The sequence below is a fragment of the Culicoides brevitarsis genome, chromosome 3, assembly GCF_036172545.1.
Source record: "Culicoides brevitarsis isolate CSIRO-B50_1 chromosome 3, AGI_CSIRO_Cbre_v1, whole genome shotgun sequence".
NCBI lineage: Eukaryota > Metazoa > Arthropoda > Insecta > Diptera > Ceratopogonidae > Culicoides > Culicoides brevitarsis.
This window is the reverse complement of record NC_087087.1, coordinates 25753403-25769237: the sequence shown is the minus strand read 5'-3', so window position 1 is coordinate 25769237 and position 15835 is coordinate 25753403. Positions and strand designations below refer to the sequence as shown.

Here is a 15835-nt window from a genome sequence, read left to right as displayed (position 1 = left end):
AAAAAAAAATAATTTACAATATTTTTCTTTCGAAATTCGTTGTTTGATTAAGGCTGAGATAAACTTTAGAATAACTTTTTTTCAGAAAAGTCCGATTTTATTCATTCAACCACAATTTTCTTCCATTTTCGATGTTCTTTCAAGAAAAATTTACTCGGAGGCTGTATCTCTTAAGACACCTGAGAAAACTTCGAATCAAAGAGAAAGAAAAATAAAAAAAAATTATTTTGAAAAAAAAAATTCAAAATATAGGTATGTCAAAGGAAAATTTTTTTTTCAGTTTCAATTTTTTGGCAGTTTTGAGTTATAAAATGATTAAAAATGATAAATTAGAGCCCTCTGATAAATTTTTATCCATTTGGAGCAAGATTTGACAAAAATTGCTTTGACACAGTTTTTGACACAGTTTTTGACATAGTTTTTCTCTTGATTTAGTTTTCAAAACAAAACTATGTCAAAGAAAAAATTTTTTTTCAGTTTCAATTTTTTGGCAGTTTTGAGTTATAAAATGATTAAAAATGATAAATTAGAGCCCTCTGATAAATTTTTATCCATTTGGAGCAAAATTTGACAAAAATAGCTTTGACACAGTTTTTGACACAGTTTTTTTGCTCTTGATTTAGTTTTTAAAACAAAACTATGTCAAAGAAAAAAAATTTTTTCAGTTTCAATTTTTTGGCAGTTTTGAGTTATAAAATGATTAAAAATGATAAATTAGAGCCCTCTGATAAATTTTTATCCATTTGGAGCAAAATTTGACAAAAATAGCTTTGACACAGTTTTTGACACAGTTTTTTTGCTCTTGATTTAGTTTTTAAAACAAAACTATGTCAAAGAAAAAATATTTTTTCAGTTTCAATTTTTTTGCAGTTTTGAGTTATAAAATGATTAAAAATGATAAATTAGAGCCCTCTGATAAATTTTTATCCATTTGGAGCAAAATTTGACAAAAATTGCTTTGACACAGTTTTTGACATAGTTTTTCTCTTGATTTAGTTTTCAAAACAAAACTATGTCAAAGAAAAAATTTTTTTTCAGTTTCAATTTTTTGGCAGTTTTGAGTTATAAAATGATTAAAAATGATAAATTAGAGCCCTCTGACAAATTTTTATCCATTTGGAGCAAGATTTGACAAAAAAAGCTTTGACACAGTTTTTGACACAGTTTTTGACATAGTTTTGCTCTTGATTTAGTTTTCAAAACAAAACTATGTCAAAGAAAAAATATTTTTTCAGTTTCAATTTTTTTGCAGTTTTGAGTTATAAAATGATTAAAAATGATAAATTAGAGCCCTCTGACAAATTTTTATCCATTTGGAGCAAGATTTGACAAAAAAAGCTTTGACACAGTTTTTGACACAGTTTTTGACATAGTTTTTCTCTTGATTTAGTTTTCAAAACAAAACTATGTCAAAGGAAAAATTTTTTTTCAGTTTCAATTTTTTGGCAGTTTTGAGTTATAAAATGATTAAAAATGATAAATTAGAGCCCATCTGACATATTTTTATCCATTTGGAGCAAGATTTGACAAAAATGTCTTTGACACAGTTTTTGACACAGTTTTTGATTTAGTTTTGCTCTTGATTTAGTTTTCAAAACAAAACTAAGTATTTTAAATTTTATAAAAAATCGAAAAATTTTCATATATAAAACTTTGTCAAAAATAGTTTTATTGACAAAATCTGGCAAACAAAAATTATTTTCAGCCCACTGTGCATCTGCGACAATTGAGGAGTACGAAAATGTGAAATTCACTGAGAGGCGGTAGAATGATTTGTTTTTAAAAAATCCAGTTTAACAAAAAAAAAAATCTTTAAAATGGCACAAAAAGTCGTTTACATCTCCAGCACACATCTCCGAACGCAATGTGATAAAATTGAAGTGATAAAAAACCGCGTAAGTTTTTAAATCAACATTTTTTTCCAAAATAATTCAATTTTTATCTTTTTAGAGCCAAATGGTGCATTCCCTCATCAGAGCTTATAATCTCTTGTCAGATCCAAAAGTAACGGTGAAACATCCTCGTCGCATAGCCCCTTCCGAATTGCTTGACTTTCATTCGTCTGACTACGTGAAATACTTAAAATCACTTCCGACGGTCGATTCGTCGTTCAATAATTCCTCATTTTTGTCAGATACTTCAGATGCTGCTATCACAGACGACGATTTAGAGTTCGGAATCGGCTATGATTGCCCGAAAATCGATAATTTATTGGAATTTTGTTTGTCCCTTGCATCGGGTACCATTTCCGCTGCCGAAGCAATTCTCACGAAAGAAGCTGACATCGCGATAAATTGGTGCGGCGGATGGCATCATGCCCAGCGAGACTCTGCGGCGGGCTTTTGTTACGTAAATGACATCGTTCTCGGCATCGAAAGGCTCAAGGAACGCTTCAAGCGCATCTTGTACGTCGATTTGGACGTGCATCACGGCGACGGCGTCGAACAAGCCTTCTATTCCACACAAAAAGTCCTCACTTTGTCATTTCACGTCCTTGAACCGGGATATTTTCCCGGCTCAGGCAGCATCGAAGCCAATGGAATCGGCAACGGGAAGGGATTTTCCATAAATGCACCTTTTAAATTCAACATTGGCTCGCAATACATCGATTATTTCTGTGATATTTTTGACGCAGTGACGGAAAGTTATCAACCGGAAGTGTTTGTCGTTCAATGTGGCGCCGATATTCTCGCGGGAGACCCTTTGGGGAGTGCAAATTTGCAAATTTCTGACATGATGACGTGCGTTGAGCGAATTTTAAGCAAAAATGGACCAAAAATCTTCCTTGGCGGAGGCGGATATGACCCGATAAGTGCCAGCAAGTACTGGACTTCACTCACGGGACTCATTTTAGGGCGAGAATTAAACGAAGACGTGCCCGATCATGAATTTTTCCTCAAATACGGCCCTTGTTACACCCTGAATTTGGATAGAAAACAATTAAAAGACTTTAATGACAAGGAAGAACTGATGGAAAATATGAAAAAAATACACGAGTGCCTCGAAAAATACGTCAAAAGTAAAAAAGTTTCGTAAATTTTAACGTATAATCATTTATTTTTTATCATTTCTCATTTTTTTTAAGTAATTTTATTATTTACCAATTTTTTTTTAGATTTATTTATTTTTTAAAGTAATAATTATTATCATAATCGTTATTTTTATCATTAAATAGGTTTTTTTTAAGTTTAATGTTACAGCGGAATATCGAAAATTACGTTTAACTAATGAATTATTGTATCTTTCTTCATTTTTTTTTGCTCTAAATTAAATTTTTAATAATAGTTAATATTATTTATCTATTAAAATTCTTGTTTTTCTTTATCTTTTACATTCATAGATATTGTTTTCTATCATTTTAAGTTAATTTTTGTTTGTAAGTAAATTTAAAGTTAATTTAATTCATAAATTTAATTAAATTTAGTTTTAATTTTATTATTTTTTTATTTAATTTTTAATATTATCTTTTACTTTCATAATATATTTTATTGATGATGATATTTTTTTTTAGCATATTTTATTCAATAGTTTATTCCAATTGTGTATGTTTATTATTGTATGCAATAAAAAATGTAGTTTTGTATTGTTAATACTTGTAAGATGTTTTTAAAATGTCTTTTTTTTTTGTTTTAAAGCTTATAAGTGAGAATTTAAATGGAACATGCTTTCTTTATACGTTAGTGAATGAGTGAGTGAGTGTTAAACGTAATTTTTAATGATTATGATAATAATGATAAAATTAGTTTTTTTCATAGATTACGGAAAAGTGGTCCGTATAACAAATTTTTTGATAGTTTAAGCGTCTCAACGCATGATAAGCATTGAAAGAGAGTCATAGATATGTCGTAGTAGTGTGATTTGATTTGTCGAACTTTTTTTTTTGCTATCAATTTATGAGAAAAAAAATATTTTTTTTTTATTTTTTGATAAAAATTTACAAAAAATATTAAAAATTTAATTTTTTTCTCATAAAATGACAATTTTTAAGAGGAAGAATTGATTTTTTTGAAAATTTTTTAGGGATGATGATAGGAATGAAGCGAAGCTTTGGTGAAATAAATTTAAAGTTCGACAACTAACTAAATTTCTAACAAATAAAAATCAATTTATGTCGATCCAACTGTCGGTTCTGTGCGAATGTCAGACTTTAATTTGACAAATTCCTTCGCCACTTCGTCATTGTTGCGCTGCGACAGAATACGCAAGATTGTCCAGCCAGTCTCGTCCATTTGGATGCGTTTGGCGAGTGATAGCCAACAGGCGCAGGAGCCCTAAAAATTATTTAAAATTTAATTTTGTGATGAAATTGAGGAAATATGAAGAAATTACCTGATCAACAATGTCTTTCAGCTGTAGGACAGCGACGCCCACGAGTCTATCGTCTCTAGCAAAACAATAATCTTTTACGCAAATGTGCAGTTCGTAATAGTCTAATTGTTCCTCGTTACCAATTGTGCTGTAAGAAATTTAATTAAAATGTTTAAGTTGTTTGAGATGAAATTCGAGGAGGAATTCTTACAAATGGAAAGTTTCATTGTATTTCGGTGACCAGTTGTTTGATTTGGATTTTGTGGCGTGTTTTCGCTTCTTCTCCGCTAAATGTGGTCCGATTAGATTAATTTCAACAAATGGACGAAACATTCCTGATTGTATAACCCATTTTAAGTCGTTAGCGGCGATGACTGAAAAAAATTAATTAAAAATTAGTTAAATTGAATTTTTAAAAAATAATTTTTTTTTGAACAAAAAATATTTCATTTAAATTTTTAATAATTTAAAATAAAAATAATAAATAAAAAAAATAAAAAATTTAAATTAAAAATATTTTTATTTTTTTATACATAATTTTACGTGTTTTTTAATTTTTTTCATATCCAATTTAAATATTTTATTTATTATTTTATTTTTTTTTTCAAATTTTAGAAATTAAAAACATATTTTCTTGAAAATTGAAAGAAAATTTTGTAAGGTTTTTTTTTAATTTCAAATTATTTTTTTTATTTCATTTTAAATTATTTTTTTTATTAAATTTAACAATAATTTAAATAAATCAAAATTTAATTTTTTTTTTTAAAAATTAAATTAGGTAAATTTTTAATATTTTTTATGATAAACTTTTATTTTTCTATAATTTTATAAAAAATTACGCATTTTGGTTTTTTTGTTCAAATTTAGTTTGAATATTTTATAATTATTATTTATTTTTTTTTTAATTTTAGAAATTAAGAAAAGAAAATTATAGAATTGTAGTTTTAAATTAAAAATTATTTTTCTTTTATTTCATTTTAATTTATTTTTGAAAATTTTTAAAATTTAATTTAAAATTAAATATTTAATTTTTTTTATAAATTTATTTAAAATTTTATATTTTTAAATTCACTTGCTTTAAAAATAAAATTTTATATTTTTTTTTTAAATTTATCTGGGTTTGGAATTAAAATCAAAAGATTTGCAATGAATTCAATACATTTTCTTTTAATAAAAAAAAAAATAAATAATAAAATTTGTCATAAATATTATACAAAAAACTGTTAAAAACTCTTAAAATTTTTAAAAACATTGAGAAAAAAAAACTTACCTTTGACTGTAACTTTATGCTCGCCCGTGCCTGGATGCGTAAAGAGATCAATTTGAACCGATACTTCACCCACAACACCTTCATCTTGATTTCCAGTATCTAAAGAAACATAAAAATATTCACAAAAAAATATATTAGAATAAAATCATTTAAAAATCGTAAGAACTATAAATTAAATGGAACTTCTAAACTTGATTGTTTTTTTTTTAAATATTTTTTTTCTAATATCTACTATGATTTTTTTTTCAAATTTAAACTAATGATTTTTTTTTAAATTTTTTTCCTATTTTAAATTTTTAAAATTTTTTGGGTGTTAAAATAATTTTTTTTGTCAATAAAAAATGACAATTGTGTAATTTTAAAATAATTTTTTTTATTAAATTTCTACATTGGATGTGGATGTTGGTGACTGGTGCTGGATTTGGTGTAACGGTATTTATTAAAATGGATTGTTTTTTTTTTGGGAACTATTCTACACGATCTATTCTATTTTTTTTAAATTCTTGGAAAGCATGCAACTAGATAGAGGCTACAAGGAACTAAAAGAAAGAGTTTTGATAGAAAGCTAAATTGAACAATTTAACAAAGCATGCACGAAATTTAATTGTGCTTATTCTCTTGTTGTCTCGTATTTGAAAAAAAAATCGACATTCAATGAGTTCACGCGAAGCATGATGATTGATTTTCGTCTCTAATGATTTTTTTTCTCTATAGATTCCTCCCTGAATCGTTACCTTCTTTCTCTTTATTTTCAGTTTCGTCTTTTAAAGGGTCCTTTTTCTTTTTAATATTTTTAAATCTTCTCGAATACGGACCTAAATTTTTATTTTTGAAATTTTTTGTTTTAATAACGAACGAAAAGTCCTAAACTATTGGCTAATTATTTTTTTTATATGTCGGAAGTCTCACAAAAATGTCACAAAAATATTTTTTTTTTAATTTTTTTCAAAAAAAATTTGAAGTCTCTAAAAAAAGTTTCTAAAATTTTTGTTTTTTTTTTAAGAAATAATTTTCTAGATTTTTTTTGTCATTTAGCGTGCATTTTGCATCTTCATTCAATAAATAGAAAAATGACTACAACTAAAAAAAAATGTTTTTCATCACTTTGTGTGGTTAAATATTTTAAAAATAAAAACAATTTTAATTTTTAATTTAATTAAAAAGCAAAGCTCAACTAAAATTTCGAACATCAATTTTGCCAAGAATAAAAATTTTTCTAAGGCAATCAAATTTTTTTAAATATTTTTTTTTTTTGAATCATTAATCAGAATTAGTAACAAAACGTAACAAAAAAATAAAAATAATTTTTTAAAATATTTTATACAAAAGTATTTTGAATGAAAAGTAATATTTAGTATTGAGAGAGAAACCTTTGTCTTGTGAATCTGTTCGCCGAGCTTTCATTTTAAGTGGTTCCTCCAGATTTGGATCTAACTCCAAGCCTTCTATATCTTCAGTTGCAAGACTTCGTCGTTTCATTTGTGATTGCACTGTGTTTATTTTTTTCATTTGAGTTTTTTTTTGTATGTTTTTTTGTAAGTTTTTTTGTTTGTTAGGTAGGCACGATTTACACACATTTATTTATTTTTATAAGGAAGTAGTAGAAGGAAAAATACAACAAGAGAAAAAAAAGAAGAAAATTAAAAACAATTATATATAATCATAAGAAGTACACATTTATATTTATATGAAGAGGAGCCATTAATGATTTTAATACTCTTCAGTTGAAGAGAGATGAATAAGAAGAGGAAAAGTTTTTTTTTGTCTTTTTTTTACTTTGTGGGAAACTATCTTATTTTACATTTAATTTAGAGTCTGGTCAGTAAAAACAGTGGAAACTAACTGATAAAGTAATTAAGAGGAGAATTTATTGGACAGCAAGTTTGTTTTTGGTTTTGTGTTTATTTGATGTACTTTTGGTGTAAAGAAAGTTTGTAAGTCAGAAATAGGAAAATTTAGTCTTATTTTTTTTAATTGAAAAAGTTTTCCTAAATAAATAATTTGATCCGTTTGAAAAACTGAAAAAGGATTTTTTATCTAAAATTAATTTGAAATTAATTAATTAAATTTTTATCAAATTTATTTATTTTTTTTAAATTAAATTCCAAATTAATTAATTAAATTTTTTTTTAAATAATTTTTTTTCTAATAAAAGATTAAAGCGCCATTTGTGGCGGGAAATGGAACTAAAAATAATCAGGTGATCATGTTCGCCATCTTGGATCAACATTAATATTTCGTTTGTTAAACTTCTCAACTGTTCAATGAAAATTAACATTTAAATTACTCGATCAGGGGAAAAAGCCTTATATGCGGAATCCCATTTAAAAGTTCAAAATTGAAAACGTAATCCGAACAGTTGACACCTTTGCAAAGCCCAAAGCCAATCCCGGTGTCTGCCAAGCATAGAGAAGCCAACAACAAAATCCAGTTCCTTAACGTTTATCCGCGGCAAAGCTCAAAAATATTTTTTCGTTGTCAAAAAAAGAAAAAAAAAATAAATTTGAGTTTTTATGTCGAACAGCAATTATAAAAATTTGAATTGAAAAACCTTCAAAAATCATCCTTTTTCAGTCTTTGAAGTTCCAAAAACTCATTTGACGATAGAATTAATTAAGTCCATATTTTTGTACATTTCTGTCATTTTTAAATTATTTTCCGATATTTTCATATAGTATGTATTACTTTACCATGCACACGTCTATTGAAAAAGGGTTGCAAGCAAAATTTTTTTTATTTTTTACTGTCACATCAAATATGGGGGAATAAAAGTTTTTCGTTGGAAAATGTTTTTTCATGTTAACACAGTCAATTAATTAATAATTCATTACACAAAGATGCAACACTTATAGAATTGATCTGTCGTTTTAAAGGTAGAGTAAGAGTAAAGTTTGAGGTTATAAAGAAAAAAAAAGAGGGAAAAAAAGGTAAGAGTCCTTTGTGTGTTAAGATAATTTTTTTCTGTACAAAAAATAAAAAAAGGGAATTTCTTTGGGTGCACTTGTGTGTCTCTTTTTTTTTCGTTGTTCTATTTTTCATGTCGTTTCAAGAAAACAAAAAGAGGATGACAAAAAAAGGGAAAATGATCTTACCTTCATTTATTTGACTTGTGATAAATGTTTTGATAAGCGTATCTGTCGTTTGTGTGTACAAACTCAAGGCATAACGAAGACTTTGCAACTCTGGTGATTTTTCTAGGAAAGCTTTTTTGAGTCCATTTCCACCGGCATGGAAATATTGTTTGATTGTATCAAGCGCTACATCTAATACGGCACACTGTTTTGGCGATAAATTCTTCTCCACTTGCAACGTACTCAAGCGCTGTAAAATTTTTCACGTTTTTTAAAGAATTTTTTTGACGGAAAATTAATTAATTAGAGACGTACTTCTTTTGAGATATCCATCACGCCACTGAGAGCATTCTTGACATCCTGCTTGCCCGACATGGAGTTCTTGAACAGTCTTGACATGTCCTCGATTTTCGCATTTGCCGCCAAATTTTTAGCGTTGTCCGTAAGATTTTTGAACATCATCTTTAAAAAAAATTAAAAATAATCATTAAAAAAATAAATTATGATTAAAATTAAATTTTAATAATTTTTTTAATTAATTTTACTAAAAAAATATATTTTAATTAAAAAAATTAATTTGGTATAATTTACAAATTTTAAATTTATTTTTTTATTAATTAAATTATTTTTTTTTACAAAATAAAAAATATTGATTAAAAAAAATAAATAAAATTTACAAAATTAGAAAAAATATTGATTTAATATTTAATTTAATTTAATTTTTTTTTTTTTTTTTATTATTTAAAATAAATTTATTTATTAAATTAAAATAATTTTTTTTTAATTAATATTTAATTTAATTAAAAAATAATAATAATTTAAAAAAAAATATTTACAAATTTTAAATTAATTAAATTTATTTATTTAATTATTTTTTAATTAAAAAATAAAATTTTCAAATTTTTAATTTATAAAAAATATTTAATTAAAATTAAAATTAATTTAATTTAACTTTTAATTTTTTTTTCAATTTTTTTTATTTATTAAATTTTAATATTTAAATTAAATTAAATTTCAATCAAAATAAAAAAATAATTTAAAAAATTCCAACTTACAGTTCTATCAGTCATTGGAGGTAATACAATTGTTTTTTCTAAAATACGCATAACTATTTTCCACAATTCTTTCAGCAGTCGTTTCAGCACTGTCTTTTCGCAGGATTGCGCATATAACGTTAACGAGCCGTCTAGCAAGTCCATTAAAGGTCGCAGCACCTCATCCGCTTCCATGGCAACGGCATTCTTTTGCGCCGCAGCTGTTTGATTGGCAGCTGGCGCCTTCACGTTCATCAGCAAGTCGCCCAATTCTTTCACGCTAGCTGTTATGCGTGGCTCCAAGCTGCAACGGGAAATTGTTCGAAGGTTCTTTTGTAAAACTCAAAATTTCTACACATCGCAAACAAATGTCACACAAATGCAAATTATACGAAAAAATAGTGAATTTTGTGATGTTTTTTTGGGAAATGATAGAAGAAATGAAAGCAACTTTGTCAACAAAAACAAAAATAATTTAAAATTGCCAATGTTTCAACACAAAAGCCTTTCCTAAGGAAATCTCGAAACTACACAAATTTTTGTTTGGCTTTGATGAATAAAAATAAACATCAGGAACAGTAAACAAAAGAACTTTAGCAACAAATTTGTTGTGTCTCTACAACAAAATGAATAAATATTGAAACTGCTCTAAAATCAAGTTTACATTGGCTAATTTGAATGCTTTTTGTTCCAACTAATGAAATATTTGATGATCAAAAACAAAAATCAGAGATAGCAAAAAAAATAAAAACTATGAAAAGTTGTCCGCATTTCGAATTAAAATTAATTTCCTTTCGTTTAAATTTTTTTCCCAATGCATATTTTGAATTTTTTGCCCAATGCACATTTTTACCCAATAAAAATTTTTGTAAAAATTTTTGATAAATAATTTTGAATTTTCAACCTACTGCACAATTTAAATTTTTTAGTTAAAATATTTACCCAGTTCACAGACTTTTTATCGAAATGACGCAAAAATTTTAAAAATTTTGTCCCAATGCACATTTTGAAAACTTTCTCTAAACAATATTTTGAATCTTTGACCCAATGTTCAATTTAAATTTCTGATCTCTTGGATTTTTTCTTAGATTTTAGATAAAATATCATAAAAATTATGCCCCAATGCATATTTGAAAATTTTACCCAATGCACATTTTGATTTTTTTAATGAAAAACAGTAAAATCTCTCAAATTTTGTTTAAAATCACTTATTTTGTTAAATTTTTGTCTTAAATCATAATTTTTGACCCAATGCAAATTTAAAATTTTAGACCCAGTGCACATTTTTTTCTAAATTGTTAATAAAAAATTTGCATCATAACCTATTTCGAATTTTGACCTATTGCACATTTAAATTTTTTATTTTAAATATTTACCCAGTTCACAGACTTTTAAAGAAATGACGCATTAATTTAGAAAAAATCGTCCCAATGCACATTTTAAAATTTTTTTCTAAATAATATTTTGAATTTTTGATTTAATTTTTAATTTGAATTTCTGATCTTTTGCGCTTTTTTTGATTTACGACAAAAATTCATAAAAATTATGCCCCAATGCATATTTGAAAATTTTACCCAATGCACATTTTGTAAAAAAATTAGGACCTAATGCACATTTTGATATTTTTTTAATGAAAAACAGTAAAATCTCTTAAATTTTGTTTAAATTTTCGTTTGTTATTGTTAAGTTTTTGTCCCAAAACAGAATTTTTGACCCAATGCAAATTTAAAATTTTAGACCCAGTGCACATTTTGAAAATTTTTTCTTCGAAATGCGGTAAAAGCAAGGTAAAAATAATAAAAATCGTGTCAATTAGCAACAGTTCTAAACTAATAAAATTGAATATTTAGGTTCCTAGAAGGGAATGCTTTTCATTATTATTTAAAAAAGGTTATTGGAAGTAGAAATGTGTAAAAAGGGGTGAGATAAAATGAGAGAGAGTATGAAGAAGAAGAAGAAAATAGAAGGATAAAGAAAAGGAAAAGTGCAAAAAAGTTTGTTTTTGTTCGCAGATGCTTCGCTTGAACACCGGAAATTGCTGGCAGCAGTTGCGAACAAAATTTCTTTGTTCCACTTTTTTTGGCGTGTTTGTGCGTTTCTTTTTGCGACTTTTGCAAACGTGTCGGGGAAAACATACCTATCGGCAAAAATGATTGCCAGGTCATCCAGTACGGAATTCAGACTTTGTTGAAGTTCTTTGAGGATGTTTGCGGCATCCTCTTCCAACTTTTCGCCGCCCATCGATTCAAACATCTTCTCCAATTGCACACGCAATTGCTGCACGTTATTCATGAGAATACAAGCGATCCGTTCGTCGCTCACATGCTCGGGAAATTCTTTCTTCACAATGTCTGCATATGCAATCAGTACCTTGACAATTGTCTTGGCGAATCTTCGCATGTACCGTTTCCAGATTTCAGGATCGGGACACTCAAGTTTACTGACTACATCGAAGCATTGTGTCAATTGTGTAAAGACATCAACAACGGAATTTGAAAATAAGGCATGTTCACTGCTTTTTTGGAACTGAAAAAAAATTTAATATTAAAAAAAATTTTTTTTGTTAGAAAAAATTGAAATTCTTACAGTATCTTGCTTGTCACGCTTAATCGCTCCGTGCAGGTACTCAAGTGAAACATCGTCATTTTCATTGAGCCATTGCATCACAAATGGTTCGAACCATGCTGGATACTCGGGGACGGCGCCTTTGTATGGCGGAACTTCTTTCACGTAATTCGTGTACAACCACTTTACTTTAAAGTGCAAATTCATGTAAGCGGACGACTTGCAGAGCCGATGTTGCTCGTGCTCCTCCAGTGCGTATTTCATGTCGACGGCAAAAAGGCCCCACATTGTGGCAGCCGATAACTAAAATTTTAAAATTATTTTTTTTAAATAAAAAAAAAAAAAAAAAAAAAAATTAAAAAAAATTACCTGTCCAATATTAAGTTCTTGTGGAAATTGATTTAAAACTAAGCCATAACTATTCTTATCTTCCTCAATAACCGATACAATAAGAGCAATTAGTTTATGCCAAAAGTCTACACTATCTAATTTTGGTCCATGGTCGTCAGGATCCCGTTTGGGCTCGTTTGGATCCACCTTTAAATGAATTTTAAGCATGCGAGAAGAGAAAAAGTGCGAGAAAAGGGACTTACCTGAAATTCCCGACTGTACAATTCGTAGCAATTTTCGAAGAGGAATTGATAGGTGGATCTAAGACAGGCTTTCACGCAATCCTTCACGACAGTGCTTGCTCTAGGCGGACTAGACAGTTCTTGTACCTGAAATGGCATTTAATTTTGTTAAATTTTACCTGAGTGAATTAAAAAAAACAAAACAAAAAAAATTTTTTTTGAATTTTGATGAAATTTTATAAAAATTGCCCCAATGCATATTTTGACTTTTTCCCAATAAAAATTTTTAATTTTTTTTTTATTAAAAATTCAATTGGATTTTTTTTTTGTAAAAAAGTTTTTCAAATTTTTTTAAAATTTGTTTCAATGCGAATTTAAGATTTTTTTAAATAAATTTGTAAAGTCCCGATGCATATTTTGAAATTTTCCTAATTCAAAATTTTTTTTTTTAATGTGATAAAAACCTTAAAAAGTTGTTCCAATGCGAAAGTTTCTTATATTTTGAATTTTTTAAAATAAAATTTTATAAATTTCTTAAAAATTTTGTCCCAATGTATTTTTTTCAAAATAAAAAAACAAAATTTTGATTTTTTTTTAATTTTTTACCCAATGCGTATTTTTTTACTTAGTTCGTATTTTGAATTTATTATTAATTAATATTCTACAAAATTTTATCCCAATGCAAATTTTAATTTGTTTACTCATTGAATGTTTTGGATTCGTTACTATAAAATTTCGATTTTTTTTTTAAATTTTTAATCCCAATGAACATTTGATTTTTTTTTCAAAACAATTTGTAAAGTTTTCATTCCAATGCAAATTTAATTTATTTTTTACCCAGTACCTACATATTTTAGATTTAAAATTTTCAGTAAAATTTTTTAGTCTTCTTGAAAATTTTGCCCCAATACACATTTTAATTTTTCGCATGTTATTTTTTGGTAAAATTCCTTTTTTTTTAGAAATTTGTCCCAATGCGAATTTATAATTTTTTAGAATAAATTTTTTTCCCAATGCAAATTTTAACTTTTTTTTACCAATAAAATATTTTATATTTTTTACTATAAAATTTGGTACCAATGCAGATTTAAAATATTTCACCCAATGCACATTTTAAAGTTCTTTTTTTTTGCGAAATTCGATTTTGAAGAATGAGTGCCAAAACTTACTTTCATTCTAAAAAAGGTAATACTGGTTAAAAGATCTACAGTTGATTTCAGGTCCATAAGTTTTTCTTGACTAGATGCAGGAAAATTATTTCGATACATTGATAAATCTATCCTAAGTGAATTATGCAATTGGTCCAGAAGCTTGACGAATTTCTCTTTCTACAAAAAAAAAAATTCTTAATTTTTTCTCAAAAGTCGACAAAAAAAATTCTTCTTACTCCAAAATTGCTCGCGGAGAAACGATCACTGGCCGACACCGCACTGGAGGCAGTTGTGTGCGCATAATACGCATTAATGTTGGCCAGGAGCGTACTCATGACAGCTGGCACACCGGGACAGAGGTATTTCGTGGATAAGCAATGGAAATGTGTCATGGCCTGGAAAATGCTCTCCACACCAAAACGCATCGCAAATTCGTCGACAATTTCCTCCGGCGGATCATCAAAGTAAATTTTCCATGCGTCATCTCCTTTGGCTGTTGGTAATTTCACCTAAAAAAAAAACAAATTTTTAATAAATTTTATTTTTTTTTTGTGCCATCAATAAATTTTTCTTACAATGCCGACATTCTCCTCGCACAGGTAATGGAAGAGATTTTCGTGTAAACACGTGTACTGAACATGGTATGGCGCAACCTTTTCTTCACCCTTAATTTCGACAGAAATGTGAAGGCGAATTGCACCACTGACTGCAGATTTGTCCGTACGCTTTTCCAAATTGTACCAAACATCCATTTCGCCCGATAAGGTTCGTACCTATGAACGAGAAACAAAATTTTATATTATTAGACAGACGTGACTTTCAAGCTTTTTTCATGTGAATGTTTGTATGTTTTCGCAAACAATCGAGAAAGAATCAAAGAAAACACACATGAGAGGAATTCAGCTTAATTTAGTCATTTATATTGATTTTTTCGATATAAAATTTACAATGTGAGACAATTTAAAATGATGATTTTTTGAATTAAATAATTTAAAACGACGAAATTTGAATTTTAAATGACAGCTGTCAAAAAATTTTTTTTCAAAAGTCACTTTGATATCTTTCAAGTTGTTAAATTTCAACTTAAAATGATAAAATTGAAGAAATTTAACAAAAAAAAGTTTTTTAAAATAAATTTTGACGTTTAAAATGTCAAATTTGAGTTTTTAATGACAGCTGTCAAAAATGGATTTTTTTAAATGTCAATTAAACATCATGAATTGTCAAATTTTTAAATTAAAATGATAAAAGTAAAAAAATTTAGCAATAAGAGTTTTTTTTCTAAATAAATTTTGACGTTTTAAATGTCAAATTAAAATTTTAAATTGACAGCTCTCAAAATTTGAAAGTTAATTGACAGTTATAAAATTTTTATTATACGAAAACCATTAAATTTAAAAATTTTGAGTCATTTGAAGATGTCAAATTAACATTTTTAACAAAATATAATTAAATTGACAGCTGTCAAAAAAGTTTTAAAAAAATATAAAATTTCTTTTTGACACTTTAAACTGACAGGTTTTTTACTCAAATTGAATTTTATAGAAATTTTACATCTTTGACTGACAATTTTTCACGTACATTTAAATTTAGGAAATTTTTGACAGTTATTTTGACATTTCAAATGTCAAATTATGGATCAAAAGTAAATATATGACAGAAAATTGAAATTTTGAAGCATAAATGACATAAAAATAAAAAAATTTTGAATTCAAGAGATGTCAAAATTAACGTTTGGCAATTAAAATGTCAAAAATAAACAAAAAAAAAAAAAAAATTGACAGCTGTCAAAATTTTTAAAAGTTCAAATGTCATTTTGACATACATTACTGATAAAATTTCGTATAAAATAAAAATTTTTGAA

General features: G+C 26.8%; 2 protein-coding genes across 2 annotated transcripts in view; one reads left to right on the top strand and one right to left on the bottom strand.

The window, feature by feature from the left end:
• Positions 1-1762: 1762 nt before the first annotated feature.
• LOC134834449 (histone deacetylase 8-like) lies at positions 1763-3281 on the top strand. Its single transcript, XM_063849101.1, has 2 exons — positions 1763-1895; positions 1951-3281. Exons 1-2 carry the CDS (start codon positions 1818-1820, stop codon positions 3034-3036), a joined length of 1164 nt encoding a protein of 387 aa, XP_063705171.1. The 5' UTR covers positions 1763-1817; the 3' UTR covers positions 3037-3281.
• Positions 3282-3978: 697 nt separating this feature from the next.
• Positions 3979-15835, bottom strand: part of LOC134835422 (uncharacterized) — a 55650-nt gene continuing 43793 nt past the window's right edge. The window contains exons 10-23 of the mRNA XM_063850300.1: positions 14547-14744; positions 14208-14480; positions 13990-14148; positions 12842-12967; positions 12618-12785; positions 12270-12551; positions 11821-12209; positions 9705-9987; positions 8965-9111; positions 8671-8899; positions 5579-5677; positions 4520-4682; positions 4330-4456; positions 3979-4271 (exon numbers count right to left, since the gene is read on the bottom strand). Coding sequence (XP_063706370.1) covers positions 4107-4271; positions 4330-4456; positions 4520-4682; positions 5579-5677; positions 8671-8899; positions 8965-9111; positions 9705-9987; positions 11821-12209; positions 12270-12551; positions 12618-12785; positions 12842-12967; positions 13990-14148; positions 14208-14480; positions 14547-14744 — 2808 coding nt within the window. The 3' untranslated portion in view covers positions 3979-4106. The remainder of the gene's footprint in view (positions 4272-4329; positions 4457-4519; positions 4683-5578; positions 5678-8670; positions 8900-8964; positions 9112-9704; positions 9988-11820; positions 12210-12269; positions 12552-12617; positions 12786-12841; positions 12968-13989; positions 14149-14207; positions 14481-14546; positions 14745-15835) is intronic.